We start from the raw sequence: 25,270 nt of genomic DNA, 5'->3' as shown, positions 1-25,270 counted from the left end.
AACCCTTTGGCGGTAGGAACCCGTTGGCGGTAGGAACCCGTTGGCGGTAGGAACCCGTTGGCGGTAGGAACCCGTTAGCGGTAGGAACCCGTTGGCGGTAGGAACCTGTTGGCGGTAGGAACCCTTTGGCGGTAGGAACCCGTTGGCGGTAGGAACCCGTTGGCGGTAGGAACCTGTTGGCGGTAGGAACCCTTTGGCGGTAGGAACCTGTTGGCGGTAGGAACCCGTTGGCGGTAGGAACCCGTTGGCGGTAGGAACCCGTTGGCGGTAGGAACCTGTTGGCGGTAGGAACCCGTTGGCGGTAGGAACCCGTTGGCGGTAGGAACCCTTTAGCGGTAGGAACCTGTTGGCGGTAGGAACCCGTTGGCGGTAGGAACCCGTTGGCGGTAGGAACCCTTTGGCGGTAGGAACCCTTTGGCGGTAGGAACCCGTTGGCGGTAGGAACCCGTTAGCGGTAGGAACCTGTTGGCGGTAGGAACCCGTTAGCGGTAGGAACCTGTTGGCGGTAGGAACCCGTTGGCGGTAGGAACCCTTTGGCGGTAGGAACCTGTTGGCGGTAGGTACCCTTAGCGGTAGGAACCTGTTGGCGGTAGGAACCCGTTAGCGGTAGGAACCTGTTGGCGGTAGGAACCCGTTGGCGGTAGGAACCCTTTGTCGGTAGGAACCCGTTGGCGGTAGGAACCCGTTGGCGGTAGGAACCTGTTGGCGGTAGGAACCCGTTAGCGGTAGGAACCCGTTGGCGGTAGGAACCTGTTGGCGGTAGGAACCCTTTGGCGGTAGGAACCCGTTGGCGGTAGGAACCCGTTGGCGGTAGGAACCCTTTAGCGGTAGGAACCCTTTAGCGGTAGGAACCTGTTGGCGGTAGGAACCCTTTAGCGGTAGGAACCCTTTGGCGGTAGGAACCTGTTGGCGGTAGGAACCCGTTGGCGGTAGGAACCCGTTGGCGGTAGGAACCCTTTGGCGGTAGGAACCCTTTGGCGGTAGGAACCCGTTGGCGGTAGGAACCCGTTAGCGGTAGGAACCCGTTGGCGGTAGGAACCCGTTAGCGGTAGGAACCTGTTGGCGGTAGGAACCCGTTGGCGGTAGGAACCCTTTAGCGGTAGGAACCTGTTGGCGGTAGGAACCCGTTGGCGGTAGGAACCCTTTAGCGGTAGGAACCTGTTGGCGGTAGGAACCCGTTAGCGGTAGGAACCTGTTGGCGGTAGGAACCCGTTGGCGGTAGGAACCCTTTGTCGGTAGGAACCCGTTGGCGGTAGGAACCCGTTGGCGGTAGGAACCTGTTGGCGGTAGGAACCTGTTGGCGGTAGGAACCCTTTGTTGGTAGGAACCCGTTGGCGGTAGGAACCCGTTGGCGGTAGGAACCCCGTTGTCGGTAGGAACCCGTTGTCGGTAGGAACCCGTTGGCGGTAGGAACCCGTTGGCGGTAGGAACCCGTTGGCGGTAGGAACCCGTTGGCGGTAGGAACCCGTTGGCGGTAGGAACCCGTTGGCGGTAGGAACCCGTTGGCGGTAGGAACCCGTTGGCGGTAGGAACCCTTTAGCGGTAGGAACCTGTTGGCGGTAGGAACCCTTTGTCGGTAGGAACCCGTTGGCGGTAGGAACCCGTTGGCGGTAGGAACCCGTTGGCGGTAGGAACCCGTTGGCGGTAGGAACCCGTTGGTGGTAGGAACCCGTTGGCGGTAGGAACCCTTTGGCGGTAGGAACCCGTTGGCGGTAGGAACCCGTTGGCGGTAGGAACCCGTTGGCGGTAGGAACCCGTTGGCGGTAGGAACCCCGTTGGCGGTAGGAACCCGTTGGCGGTAGGAACCCTTTAGCGGTAGGAACCCGTTGGCGGTAGGAACCCGTTGGCGGTAGGAACCCGTTGGCGGTAGGAACCTGTTGGCGGTAGGATAGGAACCCGTTGGCGGTAGGAACCCGTTGGCGGTAGGAACCCCGTTGGCGGTAGGAACCTGTTGGCGGTAGGAACCCTTTGGCGGTAGGAACCCGTTGGCGGTAGGAACCCGTTGGCGGTAGGAACCCGTTGGCGGTAGGAACCCGTTGGCGGTAGGAACCTGTTGGCGGTAGGAACCCTTTGGCGGTAGGAACCTGTTGGCGGTAGGAACCCGTTGGCGGTAGGAACCCGTTGGCGGTAGGAACCCGTTGGCGGTAGGAACCTGTTGGCGGTAGGAACCCTTTAGCGGTAGGAACCCGTTGGCGGTAGGAACCCTTTAGCGGTAGGAACCTGTTGGCGGTAGGAACCCTTTAGCGGTAGGAACCCTTTGGCGGTGGGAACCCTTTGGCGGTAGGAACCTGTTGGCGGTAGGAACCCGTTGGCGGTAGGAACCCGTTGGCGGTAGGAACCCTTTGGCGGTAGGAACCCGTTGGCGGTAGGAACCCCGTTGGCGGTAGGAACCTGTTGGCGGTAGGAACCCTTTAGCGGTAGGAACCCGTTGGCGGTAGGAACCCTTTAGCGGTAGGAACCTGTTGGCGGTAGGAACCCTTTAGCGGTAGGAACCCTTTGGCGGTAGGAACCTGTTGGCGGTAGGAACCCGTTGGCGGTAGGAACCCGTTGGCGGTAGGAACCCTTTGGCGGTAGGAACCCTTTGGCGGTAGGAACCCGTTGGCGGTAGGAACCCGTTAGCGGTAGGAACCTGTTGGCGGTAGGAACCCGTTAGCGGTAGGAACCTGTTGGCGGTAGGAACCCGTTGGCGGTAGGAACCCTTTAGCGGTAGGAACCTGTTGGCGGTAGGAACCCGTTGGCGGTAGGAACCCTTTAGCGGTAGGAACCTGTTGGCGGTAGGAACCCGTTAGCGGTAGGAACCTGTTGGCGGTAGGAACCCGTTGGCGGTAGGAACCCTTTGTCGGTAGGAACCCGTTGGCGGTAGGAACCCGTTGGCGGTAGGAACCTGTTGGCGGTAGGAACCTGTTGGCGGTAGGAACCCTTTGTTGGTAGGAACCCGTTGGCGGTAGGAACCCGTTGGCGGTAGGAACCCCGTTGTCGGTAGGAACCCGTTGTCGGTAGGAACCCGTTGGCGGTAGGAACCCGTTGGCGGTAGGAACCCGTTGGCGGTAGGAACCCGTTGGCGGTAGGAACCCGTTGGCGGTAGGAACCCGTTGGCGGTAGGAACCCGTTGGCGGTAGGAACCCGTTGGCGGTAGGAACCTGTTGGCGGTAGGAACCCTTTAGCGGTAGGAACCTGTTGGCGGTAGGAACCCTTTGTCGGTAGGAACCCGTTGGCGGTAGGAACCCGTTGGCGGTAGGAACCCGTTGGCGGTAGGAACCCGTTGGCGGTAGGAACCCGTTGGTGGTAGGAACCCGTTGGCGGTAGGAACCCTTTGGCGGTAGGAACCCGTTGGCGGTAGGAACCCGTTGGCGGTAGGAACCCGTTGGCGGTAGGAACCCGTTGGCGGTAGGAACCCTTTGGCGGTAGGAACCCGTTGGCGGTAGGAACCCGTTGGCGGTAGGAACCCTTTGGCGGTAGGAACCCGTTGGCGGTAGGAACCCCGTTGGCGGTAGGAACCCGTTGGCGGTAGGAACCCTTTAGCGGTAGGAACCCGTTGGCGGTAGGAACCCGTTGGCGGTAGGAACCCGTTGGCGGTAGGAACCTGTTGGCGGTAGGATAGGAACCCGTTGGCGGTAGGAACCCGTTGGCGGTAGGAACCCCGTTGGCGGTAGGAACCCGTTGGCGGTAGGAACCCTTTAGCGGTAGGAACCCTTTGGCGGTAGGAACCCTTTGGCGGTAGGAACCCGTTGGCGGTAGGAACCCGTTGGCGGTAGGAACCCGTTGGCGGTAGGAACCCTTTGGCGGTAGGAACCCTTTGGCGGTAGGAACCCGTTGGCGGTAGGAACCCGTTGGCGGTAGGAACCCGTTGGCGGTAGGAACCTGTTGGCGGTAGGAACCCTTTAGCGGTAGGAACCTGTTGGCGGTAGGAACCCTTTGTCGGTAGGAACCCGTTGGCGGTAGGAACCCGTTGGCGGTAGGAACCCGTTGGCGGTAGGAACCCGTTGGCGGTAGGAACCCGTTGGCGGTAGGAACCCCGTTGGCGGTAGGAACCCGTTGGCGGTAGGAACCCTTTAGCGGTAGGAACCCGTTGGCGGTAGGAACCCGTTGGCGGTAGGAACCCGTTGGCGGTAGGAACCTGTTGGCGGTAGGATAGGAACCCGTTGGCGGTAGGAACCCGTTGGCGGTAGGAACCCCGTTGGCGGTAGGAACCCGTTGGCGGTAGGAACCCTTTAGCGGTAGGAACCCTTTGGCGGTAGGAACCCTTTGGCGGTAGGAACCCGTTGGCGGTAGGAACCCGTTGGTGGTAGGAACCCGTTGGCGGTAGGAACCCGTTGGCGGTAGGAACCCTTTGGCGGTAGGAACCCGTTGGCGGTAGGAACCCGTTGGCGGTAGGAACCCGTTGGCGGTAGGAACCCTTTGGCGGTAGGAACCCTTTAGCGGTAGGAACCCGTTGGTGGTAGGAACCCTTTAGCGGTAGGAACCCGTTGGCGGTAGGAACCCTTTAGCGGTAGGAACCCGTTGGCGGTAGGAACCCTTTGGCGGTAGGAACCCTTTAGCGGTAGGAACCCGTTGGTGGTAGGAACCCTTTAGCGGTAGGAACCCGTTGGCGGTAGGAACCCTTTGGCGGTAGGAACCCGTTGGCGGTAGGAACCCGTTGGCGGTAGGAACCTGTTGGCGGTAGGAACCCGTTGGCGGTAGGAACCCGTTGGCGGTAGGAACCCGTTGGCGGTAGGAACCCGTTGGCGGTAGGAACCCTTTAGCGGTAGGAACCCGTTGGCGGTAGGAACCCTTTGGCGGTAGGAACCCTTTAGCGGTAGGAACCCTTTGGCGGTAGGAACCCTTTGGCGGTAGGAACCCGTTGGCGGTAGGAACCCGTTGGCGGTAGGAACCCGTTGGCGGTAGGAACCCTTTGGCGGTAGGAACCCTTTGGCGGTAGGAACCCGTTGGCGGTAGGAACCCGTTGGCGGTAGGAACCCGTTGGCGGTAGGAACCCTTTGGCGGTAGGAACCCTTTAGCGGTAGGAACCCGTTGGTGGTAGGAACCCTTTAGCGGTAGGAACCCGTTGGCGGTAGGAACCCTTTAGCGGTAGGAACCCGTTGGCGGTAGGAACCCTTTGGCGGTAGGAACCCTTTAGCGGTAGGAACCCGTTGGTGGTAGGAACCCTTTAGCGGTAGGAACCCGTTGGCGGTAGGAACCCTTTGGCGGTAGGAACCCGTTGGCGGTAGGAACCCGTTGGCGGTAGGAACCTGTTGGCGGTAGGAACCCGTTGGCGGTAGGAACCTGTTGGCGGTAGGAACCCGTTGGCGGTAGGAACCCGTTGGCGGTAGGAACCCGTTGGCGGTAGGAACCTGTTGGCGGTAGGAACCCGTTGGCGGTAGGAACCCGTTGGCGGTAGGAACCCGTTGGCGGTAGGAACCTGTTGGCGGTAGGAACCCGTTGGCGGTAGGAACCTGTTGGCGGTAGGAACCCGTTGGCGGTAGGAACCCGTTGGCGGTAGGAACCCGTTGGCGGTAGGAACCCGTTGGCAGTAGGAACCCTTTAGCGGTAGGAACCCGTTGGCGGTAGGAACCCTTTGGCGGTAGAAACCCTTTAGCGGTAGGAACCCGTTGGCGGTAGGAACCCGTTGGCGGTAGGAACCCGTTGGCGGTAGGAACCCGTTGGCGGTAGGAACCCGTTGGCGGTAGGAACCCGTTGGCGGTAGGAACCCGTTGGCGGTAGGAACCTGTTGGCGGTAGGAACCCTTTGGCGGTAGGAACCCTTTGGCGGTAGGAACCCGTTGGCGGTAGGAACCCGTTGGCGGTAGGAACCCGTTGGCGGTAGGAACCCGTTGGCGGTAGGAACCCCGTTGGCGGTAGGAACCCTTTAGCGGTAGGAACCTGTTGGCGGTAGGAACCCTTTAGCGGTAGGAACCCGTTGGCGGTAGGAACCCTTTAGCGGTAGGAACCCGTTGGCGGTAGGAACCCGTTGGCGGTAGGAACCCCGTTGGCGGTAGGAACCCGTTGGCGGTAGGAACCTGTTGGCGGTAGGATAGGAACCCGTTGGCGGTAGGAACCCGTTGGCGGTAGGAACCTGTTGGCGGTAGGATAGGAACCCGTTGGCGGTAGGAACCCGTTGGCGGTAGGAACCCGTTGGCGGTAGGAACCCGTTGGCGGTAGGAACCCGTTGGCGGTAGGGGTGCAACGGTTCAGTTAGACCACGGTTCGGTTCGAACCTCGGTATGGGGGCCACGGTTTCGGTTCGGTTTCGGTACTACGGTAATATGTGCGTGTATTTGTGTGTGTGTTAGGTTGCAGGTACAGGTGGAAAAACAACCATGCTGCTTTCATGCTCATACCCACACACATAAGTCCAGGGACTGGCTTGCACCAAAAAAGTTTATTTATAGCATTTTCTTTTATTCTTTTTTTAGCATATATTATTTTATTAGGCATTTCTGCCTTTTCATTATTTTAAAGGGGGGAAAAAAACCTTATATTGCTATTTTAATGTGCCTCATCAATATTATGTTCAAGGGAAAAATGATGCACCTATGCGCTCACACGTGGTGCAGACTCGCAGCACAATGCACATGCAGGGAGGAGAGGAGAGTGGGGGAGAGAGGGGAGGAATTCACAGCAGAGTGCCGTGTCGCACAGAAACATTTACAAAAGTTTACAATAAAGATCTCTGCATGCGATATTATTCTTATATTATTAGAAGAAGGGTTTCTATCTACAGTCATGGATTGGACAGGAGTATTTTGTTGGGACTTTTCAGACGGAATATTCTTCTCCTGCTCCGAAAAAACAACGAGTTGTTTTTGCTCTCTCTCTCCCTTTTAGCACTCAAACAGCGAGTGCAGATGCAGAAGCAGATCTGAACAAACTTAGAAAGATGCGTGCTTAGAAGCCTGTTGATTCGAGGTTACTCCGCTGTGTGTGTGTCTCTGTGTATGACGATAAATAATTATTCCACAGAGAGGTCTTTTCAAGAAGTTGTTTAAAGACGAGGGCTGGATTCTCCTCATCATGCCGTCTCTCTCTCTGTGTGTGTGTGTGTGTGTGTGTGTGTGTGTGTGTGTGTGTGTGTGTGTCTGTGGGGGGGATAGGGGGTGGGCCGACAGAGTGCTACACTTCTGTGACCGAAAGAGTGCTAGACTTCTTAGTAGGACGGTGTGTGACCGATAGAGTGCTAGACTTCTAAGTAGGCCGGTGTGTGACCGAGAAATACATTCTTCGCAGCTGTAAGAAATTAATTAATGCAAACCGAAATAGCGCGGTTCATTAGAGCGTATTGAACCGTGCATGCCGTACCGAACGGTTCGGTTTTAAACCGAAAACCGTTGCACCCCTAGTTGGCGGTAGGAACCCTTTAGCGGTAGGAACCCGTTGGCGTAGGAACCCGCTGCGACCGCTTCATGCCCTCGCTGGCGTCGACACCAGGCAGGGTTGGAACACACAGCCTTCCGCATGAAAGGCATATGCTCTAACCTACACGATATTACCGTTAAAATTATACAACAATATTAATGATATATTGTGCAGCCTTAGTGAGCTTGTAGATCGGCTATTTTCGGCTTTAGGGTTAAAATACGGCATTCATGAAATGGAGGTCCTCAAGTGCCAACGTCCTCACGAGCATAGTAATACAAAGGTGCGTGTGCGCGTGCCTGCGTGTGTGCGTGCGTGCCTGCGCTGTAAGCGTGTGCAGCCATCTGGACACATGGCTGTACTGTAATGCGGCCATATGCTCGTCTCAACAGCGCAGCATTCTCTGAACCACGTGCAACCTAGCATCCCTATTCTAGGGCAAACGCTAGCCCAAAAATAGACCATGTCCATATTTGGTGTGTAGAGGGGGGGGGGGGGGGGGGATGACAGCACCGGCTAGTATACTTATTTTTTTCTTTTTTACCCCATTTTCTCCCCCAATGTATAGTCGTTACGCCAATGAGTTCCTCCCCACACACATCTCTGTGTGTTGTTGTCACTGCTGCCAGTGAGGAGCTACTGGGGCTCTACCGGGGCTCTACCGGGGCTCTACTGGGGCTCTACTGGGTCTCTACTGGGGCTCTACCGGGGCTCTACCAGGGCTCTACCGGGGCTCTACTGGGGCTCTACTGGGGATCTACCGGGGCTCTACCGGGGCTCTACTGGGGCTCTACCGGGGCTCTACCGGGACCCACACACACTGCTGCCAGTGAGGCGCCCACACACTGCTGCCAGTGAGGAGCCCCCACACACACTGCTGCCAGTGAGGAGCCCACACACACACTGCTGCCAGTGAGGAGCCCCCACACACTGCTGCCAGTGAGGCGCCCACACACACACTGCTGCCAGTGAGGCGCCCCCACACATACTGCTGCCAGAGCCTGCAAAAGACATAAGTCAGTTCATGCTTGCTCTGAAAATACCAGCTCTGAGCTTGTAGATTGGCTATTTTCAGCATGCAACCATGTGTAAAATCAGGCCTTAGGCCTGCCAAAATACATATTTGTCGACAAAATCAACTTTAGATTTGACCACCACAGGGTAGGATCTGCGTGTGTCGTGTGTCGTGTGTCGTGTGTCGTGTGTGTGTGTGTGTGTGTGTGTGTGTGTGTGTGTGTGTGTGTGTGTGTGTGTGTGTGTGTGTGTGTGTGTGTGTGTGTGTGTGTGTGTGTGTGTGTGTGTGTGTGTGTGTGTGTGTGTGTGCGCGTCTGTGTGTGTGTGTGTGTGTGTGTGCGTCTGTGTGTGTGTGTGTCTGTGTGTGTGTGTGTGTGCACGTCATGTGTGGGTGTGCCGTGTGACGTGTGTGTCATGTGGGCCTGAATAGGGCGAGGTGTGGGATGGGAGGGGGGAGGGGCCAGTAGAATTCCTAGTGTCCCGGGACGGCCGGAATGCACCAATCACTGGGCGTGTCGGCAGCCACAGAAAACAATGGATGCTCTATTTGAGCTCCATGATCAGAGAGAGAGAGAGAGAGAGAGAGAGAGAGAGAGAGTCATTAAGTTGCTGTTATGTTTCTGTTTGTTAATTTATTTGCATTGCTACTGTATTGCTTGTTGTTCATTATTGTTGGGATGTTTGTTGTTGTCTCTGTGTGTGCAATGTTGACTTTTGTTTTGTTGTATGTACGCTTTGGCAATGTAGAACATATTTATCATGCCAATAAAGCCTTTTGAAATTGAGAGAGACAGAGAGACAGAGAGACAGAGAGAGAGAGAGAGAGACAGACAGAGAGAGAGAGAGAGAGAGACAGAGAGAGAGAGAGACAGACACACACAGACATGGAGCATGTGTGTTTGTGGGCTGTTAATGACCTGCCCATGACTCTGGATGCTTAATAATAACCCACTGTAATTAAGAAGTCATTAAAATGTCTTCATCACCGTGAACAGTATAGCATCTGTCGTTAGTATATCATATACTGTATATCTGTATAGCAGAGGCTCTCTGTCTCTGGTTATTCTATACTGTATATCTGTATAGCAGAGGCTCTCTGTCTCTGGTTATTATCATATACTGTATATCTGTATAGCAGAGGCTCTCTGTCTCTTGTTATTATCATATACTGTATATCTGTATAGCAGAGGCTCTCTGTCTCTGGTTATTATCATATACTGTATATCTGTATAGCAGAGGCTCTCTGTCTCTGGTTATTATCATATACTGTATATCTGTATAGCAGAGGCTCTCTGTCTCTGGTTATTATCATATACTGTATATCTGTATAGCAGAGGCTCTCTGTCTCTGGTTATTCTATACTGTATATCTGTATAGCAGAGGCTCTCTGTCTCTGGTTATTATCATATACTGTATATCTGTATAGCAGAGGCTCTCTGTCTCTGGTTATTATCATATACTGTATATCTGTATAGCAGAGGCTCTCTGTCTCTGGTTATTATCATATACTGTATATCTGTATAGCAGAGGCTCTCTGTCTCTGGTTATTCTATACTGTATATCTGTATAGCAGAGGCTCTCTGTCTCTGGTTATTATCATATACTGTATATCTGTATAGCAGAGGCTCTCTGTCTCTGGTTATTATCATATACTGTATATCTGTATAGCAGAGGCTCTCTGTCTCTTGTTATTCTATACTGTATATCTGTATAGCAGAGGCTCTCTGTCTCTTGTTATTCTATACTGTATATCTGTATAGCAGAGGCTCTCTGTCTCTGGTTATTATCATATACTGTATATCTGTATAGCAGAGGCTCTCTGTCTCTTGTTATTCTCTCTCTTTCTACTTCCAGACGTATTTTATGCGTATTTAGACACATGGTCGGTATGGCGTGGTGACACAGTACATCTGCTATTGTCCATGTTCCCCCTATAATGACATTTAGTCCCCGAAATACGTCATCAAATGTGATGAGGAGACGATGCTAGTGCCCTTCATACGTTATCACATGTGATGAGGAGACGATGATAGTGCCCTTCATACGTTATCACATGTGATGAGGAGATGATGCTAGTGCCCTTCATACGTTATCACATGTGATGAGGAGACGATGCTAGTGCCCTTCATACGTTATCACATGTGATGAGGAGACGATGATAGTGCCCTTCATACGTTATCACATGTGATGAGGAGACGATGATAGTGCCCTTCATACGTTATCACATGTGATGAGGAGACGATGATAGTGCCCTTCATACGTTATCACATGTGATGAGGAGACGATGATAGTGCCCTTCATACGTTATCACATGTGATGAGGAGACGATGATAGTGCCCTTCATACGTTATCACATGTGATGAGGAGACGATGCTATAGTGCCACCTCATACGTTAGCATCATATACTAGCACGTATGATTCACGAGGACCGTTCTCATGTATTAGATGTATTGCACTGTGTTGTTCTCGCTTACTGTGAATCGCTCTGGATTAAGTTAAACGGCTAAATTGTTAACTGTGCTGCGTTGTGCGTTGTGTCTGTGTGCAGGTCGACTCGGGTTCCCTCATCCTGGTGCCGACAACCCTCTGGCGCTGAATGGTACGTATGCGCTCACACTGGGTGTCTCTCATTGCACACTGATAGCAAATAGCAGATCTACAAGTTCATAGCGCGGCACCGAGTGCCGCGCTATGGGCTTGTAGATCTGCTATTAGATCTGCTATTTTTCAATAGCTAAAGTGTAACATAAATAATGCTTAAAACACCAAAAGGGGTTCCCGCCCAGAATGGGTTAAGCAGCCCCTCAAACTGGGACCCTTAACCCAAAAAAGAAAAAAGGCTTCTAAAAACAGACCCCCCCCCCCCCCCATCTCAAAATATGCTGTTTCAGGGACCTCCCAGAAGAAAAGATTTTAATTAATTTGCTGTGCACGCATGGTCGCCCGTTCATGCACGCACACACACACACACACACACGCATGGTCCCGTTCACGCACGCACACAGGTATGCACCATAGCTGTTGCATACAGACAACGACTGATTCCTCTACAGAAAGGCAATTTCATCACCTTAGAACAGTAAGCGGGAGCACGGTGGCACAGTCAGTATTGCCGTCGCCTCACAGCTAGAAGGTTCTGGGTTCGATTCCTGCTGGGGACGCTGTGGGCGCTGGCGGCGTGTTCTCTCCTCCGCGTCATCAGTGCCCATGTATACCCGAAGCGGGGTCGGTGAAAGGGCCTTTCTGTGTGGAGTTTGCATGTTCTCCCCGTGTCCCCTAGGGTAGGTACCCTCACAAAGAACATGCAGTAATCCTGGTCTCTAAACTGCCTCCCCCTGGCCAGCCGAGGCGCCTGATGGAGGGGAAAGGAACTGGTCGGAATAACGTGTTCCTTCCACGTGCTACGTCCAACCAGGGAAACTCCCCCCTCTCAGGTGAAAAGAAGCAGCTTGGACTCCTCATGCTTTGACGGAAGCATTGGGTCAGTCCGTAGCTCTCCCCATGGCAGAGGAGGTTTAGCGGCCAGGATTACATTAGATAATTGACACTGGGTGAAAAAGAAAAATGGGTTGCAAAATCGTGGGGTCGATACAAATTAAAGAGAGTAACGGTGCTTCACAGCCGTGACATTATGCTTGCCTTTCCTATAGGAGTCATGTGACACATGACTGTGTGACATGATGAGCTGTCATGTACATAGAGGCTTCTTTATCAGTCTGACCTCTCTCTCTCTCTCTCTCTCTCTCTCTCTCTCTCTCTGCCAATCTGTTCTCCCCCACCTTGCTTTTTTTTTATGAGCTTGCGCGTTTCTCTTCCAGTCTATTTGTCGCTCTCTCGTGCACACATCTTTTTATAGCCTCTCTGTTTCAGCCTGTCTCTCTCTCTCTCTCTCACACACACAAACACGTGCACACACACACACACACACACACAGACAGATGTTCCAGCTATCTCATGTCCTGGTTTAGGTAGTCACGCATTGCGTGTGTCGCGTTAAAAAAATAAAAACAGTCTATCTATGCAGATGTCAGAACAAGCATTGGGATGTCAGAACAGGCCAGCTCTATTATGGAGATAGGGAGGGTGATCAAGCGTTGTTCGCCCTGTCCAGAGCGATTGGGAAAGTACAGTAGCAGATCTATAAGCTTGTATCGCGGGCACTCGGTGCCGCACTGTGACTGTGAGCTTGTAGATCTGCTATATTTCAATGGCTAAAGTGTAACGATGCTTGACCCATTCTGGGCGGGAACACCTTTTTGGTGTTTTAAGCATTATGTCATAAAGATCTACAAGCTCGTAGCACGGCACAGAGTGCCGCGCTACGAGCTTGTAGGTCTGCTATTTTTGAAAAATCTTGAAAATGTGACGCAAATCTTTGAATATATATTCTTTCAGTGGAAAAGTTTTTAACTCAAATCTTTGCTTCTGGGGAACGATACATTTCCAGATGTGGTTCGGCGGCCAATTACATACAGTATATTTTTGGCGTTTTTCCAAAAACTGTCGGGATTTAGAAAACATTTGTAGAATCGCTCAGGGTATATGGACAGACACAGTGTCACGTCTCTGTGGGGTATAAACCTCAGGGTTTATGGGTGGACACAGTGTCTCTGTGGGTGTAAACCTCAGGGTATATGGATGGATACAGTGTCTCTGTGGGTGTAAACCTCAGGGTATAATGGATGGATACAGTGTCTATAGGGTGTAAACCTCAGGGTATAATGGATGGATACAGTGTCTCTGTGGGTGTAAACCTCAGGGTATAATGGATGGATACAGTGTCTCTGTGGGTGTAAACCTCAGGGTTTATGGATGGATACAGTGTCTCTGTGGGTGTAAACCTCTGGGTATAATGGATGGATACAGTGTCTCTGTGGGTGTAAACCTCAGGGTATAATGGGTGGATACAGTGTCTCTGTGGGTGTAAACCTCAGGGTATAATGGATGGATACAGTGTCTCTGTGGGTGTAAACCTCAGGGTATAATGGATGGATACAGTGTCTATAGGGTGTAAACCTCAGGGTATAATGGATGGACACAGTGTCTCTGTGGGTGTAAACCTCAGGGTATAATGGATGGATACAGTGTCTCTGTGGGTGTAAACCTCAGGGTATAATGGATGGACACAGTGTCTCTGTGGGTGTAAACCTCAGGGTATAATGGATGGATACAGTGTCTCTGTGGGGTGTAAACCTCAGGGTATAATGGATGGATACAGTGTCTCTGTGGGTGTAAACCTCAGGGTATAATGGATGGATACAGTGTCTATAGGGTGTAAACCTCAGGGTATAATGGATGGATACAGTGTCTCTGTGGGGTGTAAACCTCAGGGTATAATGGATGGATACAGTGTCTCTGTGGGGTGTAAACCTCAGGGTATAATGGATGGATACAGTGTCTCTGTGGGTGTAAACCTCAGGGTATAATGGATGGATACAGTGTATCTATAGGGTGTAAACCTCAGGGTATAATGGATGGACACAGTGTCTCTGTGGGTGTAAACCTCAGGGTATAATGGATGGACACAGTGTCTCTGTGGTGTAAACCTCAGGGTATAATGGATGGATACAGTGTCTATAGGGTGTAAACCTCAGGGTATAATGGGTGGATACAGTGTCTCTGTGGGTGTAAACCTCAGGGTATAATGGATGGACACAGTGTCTCTGTGGGTGTAAACCTCAGGGTATAATGGATGGATACAGTGTCTATAGGGTGTAAACCTCAGGGTATAATGGATGGATACAGTGTCTATAGGGTGTAAACCTCAGGGTATAATGGATGGATACAGTGTCTCTGTGGGTGTAAACCTCAGGGTATAATGGATGGATACAGTGTCTCTGTGGGTGTAAACCTCAGGGTATAATGGATGGACACAGTGTCTCTGTGGGTGTAAACCTCTGGGTATAATGGATGGATACAGTGTCTCTGTGGGTGTAAACCTCTGGGTATAATGGATGGACACAGTGTCTCTGTGGGTGTAAACCTCAGGGTATAATGGATGGATACAGTGTCTCTGTGGGTGTAAACCTCTGGGTATAATGGATGGACACAGTGTCTCTGTGGGTGTAAACCTCAGGGTATAATGGATGGATACAGTGTATCTATAGGGTGTAAACCTCAGGGTATATGGATGGACACAGTGTCTCTGTGGGTGTAAACCTCAGGGTATAATGGATGGATACAGTGTCTCTGTGGGTGTAAACCTCAGGGTATATGGATGGACACAGTGTCTCTGTGGGTGTAAACCTCAGGGTATAATGGATGGACACAGTGGTCCTGATTCTTCAAAAACGAAATGCGCCAGAGTGTAACGGTGACGGAAACAGATATCGTATTTATCCGTCCGATCAAGCTACGTTGAGATGACGTGTTATTCAGAGAGTGGTGTGTACCACAGGTGCGCTGGCGTATCGCAGGTGTATGTCATACTGAAAGCAGCGGGTGCAAAGTGATCGGAAAAGCAACCGACAACCTCATCTGCATTGATCCACGCCCCATATCGACCATAAAAGGCATCAAGCATGACTCAGCAGACAGCAGTTTGTCTGAGATCACAGCCGCGGTCACTGCTATATCCAAGCTTACAACGGTGCTTGCTCCGCTGAAGCAATATAATTATAATTTATTTAATTAAGTTCGGGACCAAGGCGGGTGCTCACTCACACCTTTGCAGAGGTAAAACATATCCGATATTTAAAATATCGGATATGTCAATGCAAAAGTCGTCTTTTCAGAGAGAGCGAGAGAGAGAGAGAGAGACGAGAGAGGGAGGGGGGCTGCATGGGCCCTCAACACTGTTGCGCGATAAAGAACAGTAGCCCATACATTCATAAGTAAATATATTATAGGCCTACCTCGTAGGCCTGGGATCCTCTTGTCTGAAGAAATTATAATCCAGTGAGTTTATCCAGTGAGTTAAACTATTCTGTGTGTGGCATCCATGATCCATGCATGTGATCAATATCAATATACATTATTATAAAGTCTGTCCGTCATGTTTGTGAACAAGCGCGAGTGGAGGTGAGCTGGCTTAAAACTGATATGACTGGCCGACTTTCAAACACGCTGATGCCATTCATTAGGCTAATGTGGTCTTCTATTTTTTATATAGGGCTATATAGCCCTATTCATTTTCCAATGTAAATCGGATCGGCAGCACGCTGCTGTCTGCCCCCCCCCCCCCCCCCCCCCCCCACACACACGCACACACACACTACACACACCCTGCACACACACACACACACACACACACACACACACACACACCGACCGACAGTCAACTGACTCAAGGAGCTCCGTAACAAAACAATTTCAATAGGCCTGCCGTCTACTGCAGGCATTACTACACTAAACAATGTTGGATTCGTACAGTGCAGAATGCAGATAAGCCTATGTTCTTATTATAATTGTGAGTTTGTTTTTTAACATGCGCGAGAGCCGATCTACAAACTCAGCTGTGAGTAGAAAGCTGTCAAGTGAGAAGCGCAATCGCGCATGCTATAGTAATATCCTAATAAATAAATAAAAAGGTGTCGGGCTTGCACTGCAGGGGCAGTTTCTGTATGGGACTCTAGGCTATAACTTGCCTAGAATGCATGCATTTAGGCATACAAGTGCACTCAGCTTTTATTATATAGGCTATAATTTCTTTATGTGCTGATCGACCAATATGTTGGGGACACATGCCTACATATTTTATCTGAGATTTGGGAACAATTTATTGATTCAGCATGAAGACTAAAGCCTTCTGAATAAATCTATACGCAAGTGTATGCTTCCGAAAATTTATCCGCCACCTAAAGAGGTGGCGGAGGATTTAGCGGAATTTCCGACAAACCAAAGTCAGCGTCAAGTTCACGGCCATTTTCATGAATTCCAAATTAATGTGGGAAATCCACGTAAATGCCTTTCCGCTAGCGTCACGTCAATATATAAGCGGAAGCGCGTTGAAGAATCAGGCCCAGTGTCTCTGTGGGTGTAAACCTCAGGGTTTATGGGTGGACACAGTGTCTATAGGGTGTAAACCTCAGGGTATAATGGATGGACACAGTGTCTCTGTGGGTGTAAACCTCAGGGTATAATGGATGGATACAGTGTCTCTATAGGGTGTAAACCTCAGGGTATAATGGATGGACACAGTGTCTCTGTGGGTGTAAACCTCAGGGTATAATGGATGGACACAGTGTCTCTGTGGGTGTAAACCTCAGGATATAATGGATGGATACAGTGTCTCTGTGGGTGTAAACCTCAGGATATAATGGATGGATACAGTGTCTCTGTGGGTGTAAACCTCAGGATATAATGGATGGACACAGTGTCTCTGTGGGTGTAAACCTCAGGGTATAATGGATGGATACAGTGTCTATAGGGTGTAAACCTCAGGGTATAATGGATGGATACAGTGTCTATAGGGTGTAAACCTCAGGGTATAATGGATGGATACAGTGTATCTATAGGGTGTAAACCTCAGGGTATAATGGATGGACACAGTGTCTCTGTGGGTGTAAACCTCAGGGTATAATGGATGGATACAGTGTCTCTGTGGGTGTAAACCTCAGGGTATAATGGATGGACACAGTGTCTCTGTGGGTGTAAACCTCAGGGTATAATGGATGGACACAGTGTCTCTGTGGGGTGTAAACCTCATACTTGTATGTCCCAAACTGTCGCCTTTTAGGAGTCTTCATTCAAGTATAGCCGATCTATGAGCTTTTGAGCACGTGGGGTTGCTACTTTCAATGCTTTTGTGTGGCACTGTAACGCTGTAGTAGTCATGATCAAGTAGTATAGGACGTTACGGAGAAACAACAAAAGTCTGAATGTGTAGATAATCTTCTGGGGTTCTGCCCGATAGCAACGACGTGTAACCAACAAAACAGTCGAAAGGACAACCTATAGGTTATTTTACGTTGTGTTTCGCGAAATATTTCGCTCTATGGGAGGTTCACCTCGGTTTCGGAACGAAAGCCTCCCATAGAGCGAAATATTTCGCTAACTTACTTAAAGAACCATGGTTACTAAAGTAACCTTCATGTTTCTTTCAACCAAGGTTCATGTTTTTGAGTAAAGATGAGTGCTTTCTTTCGTTTTTTTTTTGGGGGGGGGGGGGTACTTATTATTATGATTTTTCTTTTACAAAATGTACACCAATTTCTACTATAGTCCTACTAGACCCCAGGAAATTACATGTGGCCCGGGATCTACTGAATGTGAAGGAGAAGGTGACAAAGGGTGCCTCCTATCACACCCAGCATGGCGTCCCCCTCGTACCTTTCCTCCTATGACACCCAGCATGGCGTCCCCCTCGTACCTGCCTCTTCACATTCAATAGAATTGGCCCCGGCTCCTCCGGTCCTCACCCCTATAGCTGTGTTGTTGAGCTCCCTCCCTCCCGACCACCTGGGCCATTGATGAAGGATGCCTCGTTCACCTATCTCGTTCCAAAAATGGTTGTAATGATCTTCTGTTCTCATTGTGCTTCTCGCCCCACACGCAGCCAGGAATTATGGCCGCAGACGAGGTAAACATGCCGTTTTATTATTATGGTACAAAGCACCTGTGCTGCACCGTCCGTGTGTCAAAAGTTCAAACCAAGTGTTTTACGCATGATGGTTTTTTTGTCGGTTGTGGGGGTTTAATCGGATTGTGGTGGCGTTATTGTTGTTACAATCTGCTTTTGTTACAATCTGCTTTTTGTGGGTTCGCTCCAGAATTGGGTTGAAAGGGTTCCTGTGGTTGAAGATGGTGTAAGTGACGTTTTTTTGTTTGTTGTTGTTGAAACAAGGCCTTTTGTTTAAAATCTATTGATATAGTGTTTGTTCAGTAACAGTGTTAAACAGACGGTAATCATTGCTATAAGAGCGCTTGTTCAGAAACCGTGTTAGCTAGCTCTATATTGTGACGGCAATCATTGCTACAGGGTGTGTTTTGTTCAGTAACAGGCCGGGGTCCCCCATCTCTCCGGATCTTTAATTCACATGAAATACATATTCAGATATCTATGTCATACTACTGTATCAGTAGAGAGCATCCACTCATTCTACTGTATGCACAGCAGCGGTTTCAATTTCACAGTTACAATTTGGTCTGAGCCGTTCCGTTATTGCATCGTGTGTTTATCCTGCGTGAGTTCTCTGTCCCGATTGGATGAAATGCCCTGAAAATGTTACTGAACAAACACAGATGATTCATTACTAGAACAGAGCTGTTTAACACGCATTTGAACCAAGAAATGTCACTCGCACCACCTTTTTTTAATACAATTAAAACCATCCATCCAGTGAAATGTCGGCATGGTTTTTGTACGGGATCATCTCAAAAACATTGGAATGCCGTGGGAAACATTGTCCTATAGTATATATGCAACCATTACGTTTAAAACAAACGGAAGGTTTGAAATATTTCACTTTGCCTGCAACGAATCTAGAACATATTAAAGTTTCACTGTTTTAATTATATTACGGAAGAAACACATTTTATATATATATTTTTTTTTTTTACGTTTTCCCACAATATTCTACCTTTTTTGCGATGATCCTGCAAATGTTGTCTGTTTGGGAAACGGACATAATCATGGGATTTATTGTTATTGATTGATTGATTGATTGATTGATTAACAGTTTTCATAAAGTTTCAGAGGGTACAGTTATACAATAACGATAAACGTATAAAACAAACACAACAAGCCCTGATGGCCTGGTTTCCATTGTGGTCAAGAAGAAATGCATTACTGTACAAGAAGACCCCCATGAGGATTATGAAAACGTTTCGTCCCTGCACATGTTCACGTTATTGGGGCATGACACGTGAGCGCTATGTCTCATACCTCAACCCATTCCATCCCAGAATGCACTCTGGATGGGAGGATGGGAGGATGGGAGGAGAAATCCCGTGCCGTCTCTATTTAACCCATTCTGACCTGAGATCAGATTCATACGAGGTTTCCACTGGACACACACTGGTCTGATTAACCCATTCTGACCTGAGATCAGATTCTAAAAATGTCAGTCGCTCTTCGATTTTTCAAAAATAGCAGACCTACAAGCTCGTATCGCGCCACTCGGTGGCGCGATATGAGCTTGTAGATCTGCTATTTTTCAATAGCTAAAGCATAACATGATGCTGACACCAAAATGGGTGCCCGTTCAGAATGGGTTAATATATTCTCTAACCCTGTAAGACCCGGATTAATTTCTACTTGCAAAAAAGAGATTTCAACCTTACTACTACTTTGTACTACTAGGAATTAGGTTAAAAAGATATGTTTAATTTTTTTTTATGCACATTATATAATAATTATATAATAATATAATAAATTAATAATTTACATTTGGGGGATATCTTTCACAATAATGAATAAAACATGTTCTAGACATTCTAATGATCACAAAAAAACATATATTACAATTATTTTACTTACTTTTATTAGGGTTAAAGGTCAAAAGTCATAGGTTAAAAAAATGTTCAAAATTGCCAGTCCAGACATTTTTAATTTGTGTGAATTTCAGCCTCTGTGGGGGGTATTTATATGCAAATAGCATGACCAATGGCATTGCAATGAACATCACTGATGGCGTTTAGGTGAAAAAAAGAACAGAAAAAAAAAAAAAAAAAAAAGTAAATAATTAAAATAGAATTGTTGCTATAAAGCAACGCTGGGTCTTAGAGGGTTAAGGCTCATACATAGTCTGGACTTACGGTGGTGGGGTGACCACCGAACTACAACATGGCGTCACGAGCCGCCACCACCGCTCCAGCCCTTCTCTCTGTTTTTACTCACCACCGCGCAACGTTATTTCAGCCCCGGTGGTCAGCTCACCACCAGAGCGGCGGTGGTCACCTCAGCACCGAAAATCCAGACTATGAATAGGCCTTTGAGGACCCACCGCCATGCTGTGCATAATATGTTACATGTTCTGACACAGCCATGGTGTGCGTGTGCTACAGTACAGTGTGGTGTCGCCACCACACTGTTCGAGTGTTTCTCTTCCTCCACCATGGAGCTATGATTCCGTTGGCCACTTCAGTGTCACGTTTGTTTCAGTGGTGCCAAAGACACGCAGTATGGGACTCCCAACCTCGCCACAATTTACACAAAGCACGCAGCCAGCACGCACGCACGCAGCCAGCACGCGCACAGACACACACACGCACACACTTCACCGCACAAAGCAGTGATGGCGAATCATCGCTTTTTGGGGTCTCAGTGACCCACTTTTAAACGACTTTCAATGTGGCGTCCCTATTTTGGGCCTTAATGTCATTATAACAGGGGAAGGTTTCGCCATTGTTGACCATAAGCCCAAAGCCGGAAAGATAACGGATCTGTATACGGTCACAACGCGTCGCAGCGTGACACGTTTTGAGCTTGTAGATCAGCTTTTTCTTCTTTTTTTTGTCGGTGCTCGACACAATCACGCATAATCAAGCATGACTTATCTCTAATCCCCAAAACCTATACCGTCTTTTTCAACCATTAAAACGACCATTTATTTTGTGAGGACCAGGAGAATGGTCCTCACAACGTCTTATCTCTCAAATTCTACCATACCAGGTATAGTAAGACAAACTCACACATGCACGCACGCATGCACGCACGCACGCAAACACACAGCGCCGCAGACGAAGTACTGAGAAAGTATATATAACGACTCTGTGCGTGCGTGTGTCCGTCCTGCGTGCCCTTCCTTCTGCGACAGCAGCATTGGGGAGAGTATAGGATTACTGTACTGTGCTGTACTGTACTGTACTGTACTGTACTGTACTGTACTGTACTGTACTGTACTGTACTGTACTGTACTGTACTGTACTGTACTGTACTGTACTGTACTGTACTGTACTGTACTGTGTGTGCCTGCATGCAGCTCAGTAGCTCATTGCATTTTACTGGCGTGGAAATGAACAAGGAAAACAACCGCGGCGCACACTGTCTTCAAATGCAGTGACCAACTTTTATTTACAGGGAAATAGCAACGTTTGGGCCTATGCGGCCTTCGTCAGGCTATCTTTATGAACACAAATGAGAAAGCATCCTTTTTGTAGGCTGTCTGGCCTAAAGGTAATCCTATCAGAACAAACGAAATGACATGACATCACTCAACTTAAGGTGACAGGTACTCATGTGGTTAAATGAGAACAAAAAAAGTCATATAAACAACTCAATACACCCGTGCAAAGTAATAAGAAAAAATCATAATAATCCATATTAATCATGACAGTATACAAATGGTAATATTATTAAATAAAGTATACAAAAATCATGATCAAGAAACATATTGCAGGTTGAAACTTCATGAAAAACTTTCCCTGTGCAAGAGAAAAGGGAACAGTTTACAGGAGGTTAAAACCAGGTACAAAATCAAATCATCAACAATACAATAAGTTAAAAACTATATGGAGCAAACTGAAGGATATAAAAACAAAGATCACAGCATGACATTTAATAAAAGTTCATCATTAAGGCCTCTAGGTGCCAATGTTTGGAGTGTGGAGATCCAGAATGCTTCACGTCTTTTTTTAACGGCAAATCATGATCGCCACCTCTGTGTGGCGGATCAACTTGTTCAATGCCGCAGGAAACGTAAAGAAGATATGTCATGCTTGTGATCGTTGAAATGTACCGCCTACTACTGGGTAGTCTCCGTCATTTCTTCTAATAGAGCTTTTGTGTTCGCTTATCCTTAGCTTCAGTTTCCTAGTGGTTTTGCCCGCATAGAGCTAGACCACAAGGACAGCGCAGCATGTAAATGACGTGAGTGGAAGCGCAAGTAATGACACGGTTGATGGGGAAACACTTTGCTAGAGTGCGGGTGGCCAAAATGATGATGTCCAAGGCCGCGGTTTGTCGTTGCTGCGTTACCGCGTCCTCTTTCCCCTCCCCTCTTTTCCTCTGTTGTTCCTCCTGTGTGTTTCTAAAAAAAGGAGCAGGCTGGGCAGGAACACTTGAATCACTATCAAAAAGTGAAGTCTCTGTCTCTGGAGGAATTCCCTCTGTTGATGGAGCCTCTCTGTTAGGAAGACACTCCTGCAGGCGGTCGCAGTGGCGTGCACAGATAGACACTAGGGGGTGCTAGAGCACCCCCTGCCCTTTTGGCAATTTTGCTCTTAAAAAAAGAAAATATTTTTTTTTTTTTTTTTTTCTTAATTTGTAGTGTGTAGACCATGGTGACATTGATCAAATCTTGATAAAAAAACACTTCTACTATATTATTTAGGCCCCCCCACAATCTAAAGCTATATGTTTCTATGTCGGTGGTTCTTCGATTAAAGAAAAATAGCAGACCTACAAGCTCGTAGCGCGCCACTCGGTGGCGCGCTATGAGCTTGTAGATCTGCTATTTTTCAATAGCTAAAGCACCAAAATGGGTTCCCGTCCCAAAATGCGCTGCACAAGGTGCCCTTTTTTTCACTTGAGCACCTGCCCCTCTAAATGTCTGTGCACGCCACTGGGCGGTCGGAAACCCTGGCTGGGTGCCGGAGCGCTAGTGCGTAATTGCGCACCAGTAGTAGGCAGGGAGGACTTTGTGCCGTGTGTTGGCTCAGAGGGTGCAGGGTCGGCTTTCTTCTTTGTTTGCCAGTCGTAGACTCCGTTGTTTAGATAGTCTTCAGTGTCACGTTTGCATTTTCTTAATCTCGCGTCTTTGCAAATAGTCTTTGTATTGCTTCACAACTAATTTTATGGACACTGGCGTGGAAATGAAATAAATCCCCATGGATTAAAGTTCTCAGTCAACCACGACCGATTTCACTCATTTGGATCCCATAGAAGCCGAAGCATGTCTTCCATGGGAGCGTGATGTGCAGAGAAAAATGGCCGATCTACAAGCTCTCAATGTGTCTTCTGCAACACAATGGGAGGTTGTAGATGGGCTATTTTTTGGTTATTTTAAGATTTAAGAAACTAGCGTTATGTTCAAAAGCATCTTCCATATTTCACATATTTCAAAAAAGTTGGCAGTATGTAAAAACAGGAGGAACAATATTACTAAAATACACCAATTTACATATTATTGTGGTAATTGTTTAGGAAACAGCCCTAGTGTAGGGCCTCCTTTCACACCGTTTAACAAATCGCGCCTACAACATTTCTTCAGCCATGACATTTTATGTAAGGGATAATGGCTGGGTTTCTCGAACGCATGTGGTGTAAGACTTGTAGTGCCGCCGCCCATGCTCAGTTGCTCCTCTAGGCCGCAACACAGAAGCCTGTGAACATAGACATTTCTTTTTAAGAGTAAAGAGAGCCTATACTGTCAGCTGTCCAGCAGTCCAAATATTATTACATTTAATTTCAGAATGGTAGACCTGAGGCCTACCATACCAGGCCTGAGGCCTACATGGAGCATCTATGCACAAAATGTCTATGTTCACATAGGCTTCTGTGTGCTGTAAGTAATGCTGTCCAGCTGAAACGGTGGGACGCCTGAGCGCCGTCAGTGAGCACTCCTCTCCGTTGTGTCCGTGTCTTGCAGGCCACTCGTCTCTGTTCCCCATGGAGGACGGCTTCGCGGACGAGGAGCGTGGTGACCTGGGCGGTCTGGGGACCCCCCACTGCTTCCCCCACCAGAACGGAGAGCGCCTAGAGCGCTACTCGCGCAAGGTGTTCGTCGGAGGCCTGCCCCCCGACATAGACGAAGGTATGATGAGTGGTTGAGCGTGTGTAAATATGCGCCCTAGCAGCCCAGCGCATGGGTTGATTTCCGGTTTCGTCATCATAACGTGACGGCCTCGTCACCAGGTCCGCGACAAAGCCGCTGTTTCTTTTTAATTATTAAAATACGGCGAATTAACCCATTCTGACCTGAGATCAGATTCATACGAGGTTTCCGCCGGACACACACTGGTCTGATTAACCCATTCTGACCTGAGATCAGATTAAAAAAATGTCAGTCGCTCTTCGATTTTTCAAAAATAGCAGACCTACAAGCTCGTATCGCGCCACCGAGTGGCGCGATACGAGCTTGTAGGTCTGCTATTTTTTAATAGCTAAAGCATAACATGATGCTGACACCAACATGGGTGCCCGGTCAGAATGGGTTAAACACATGAAACAAAAGGCGGGTTTAGCGTATTAAGCGGAGTCGATCGTTTGATTAAACAATTAGCGGCCGTCAAACTGTTAATTTAAGGTACGGCGCTCGTGTTTCAATGTCATCGTCCTCGCGTCACCACTGACGTTGAGGGACATTTCCAGCATAATTGGGTTCACGTAAAAGCAGTGTGTTTTCTACGCGCTCGAAGGCATTTCTCTGTCAGGGTTTAATTAAAGATAATGGATTAATTGGCCGCCAGGCGTCCCTTGAAACCTCCCGACTGTTAAATACGGAGCATGCAGGGGGTTTCTTCTCAAATATCCTTTTGAGGTGTGACACATTGTACAAACAAAACAAAGATTTGTGCCTGTGATATTGATACAGAGGTTCTCAAAGTGCGGTCCGGGGACTCCCAGCAGTCCTTGAGAAGTTGCAGTCGGTCTGTAACTTTGAGAGTGTAACTAACGGACCCGTAACCGTCCCATTGGCCAAATGGACCTGTGACTGACCCGTAAGGGTCCCATTGGCCAAATGGACCTGTAACTAACTGACCCGTAAGGGTCCCATTTGCCAAATGGACCTGTGACTGACTGACCCGTAAGGGTCCCATTGGCCAAATGGACCTGTGACTAACGGACCCGTAAGGGTCCCATTGGCCAAATGGACCTGTGACTAACGGACCCGTAAGGGTCCCATTGGCCAAATGGACCTGTGACTGACTGACCCGTAAGGGTCCCATTGGCCAAATGGACCTGTGACTAACGGACCCGTAAGGGTCCCATTGGCCAAATGGACCTGTAACTGACGGACCCGTAAGGGTCCCATTGGCCAATGCGTACGCGGGGGATGTTTTGTGGCAGTGTGTCACGCCGCTAAAGCATGCTTGGTCGACT

General features: G+C 49.1%; 1 protein-coding gene across 2 annotated transcripts in view; it reads left to right on the top strand.

The window, feature by feature from the left end:
• LOC310862209 (cytoplasmic polyadenylation element-binding protein 4-like) overlaps positions 1 to 25,270 on the top strand; it is an 80,095-nt gene that overhangs the window by 43,100 nt on the left and 11,725 nt on the right. The window contains exons 9-11 of one of the 2 annotated variants that reach the window (XM_083769975.1): positions 10,895 to 10,945; positions 17,843 to 17,866; positions 23,817 to 23,981. In XM_083769975.1, coding sequence (XP_083626101.1) covers positions 10,895 to 10,945; positions 17,843 to 17,866; positions 23,817 to 23,981 — 240 coding nt within the window. The remainder of the gene's footprint in view (positions 1 to 10,894; positions 10,946 to 17,842; positions 17,867 to 23,816; positions 23,982 to 25,270) is intronic. The other variant, XM_083769976.1, reaches the window with a different exon arrangement.

The sequence above is a fragment of the Protomyctophum parallelum genome, assembly GCF_964188405.1.
Source record: "Protomyctophum parallelum genome assembly, chromosome: 1".
Lineage (NCBI taxonomy): Eukaryota > Metazoa > Chordata > Actinopteri > Myctophiformes > Myctophidae > Protomyctophum > Protomyctophum parallelum.
This window is presented reverse-complemented; position numbering and strand designations above follow the sequence as displayed.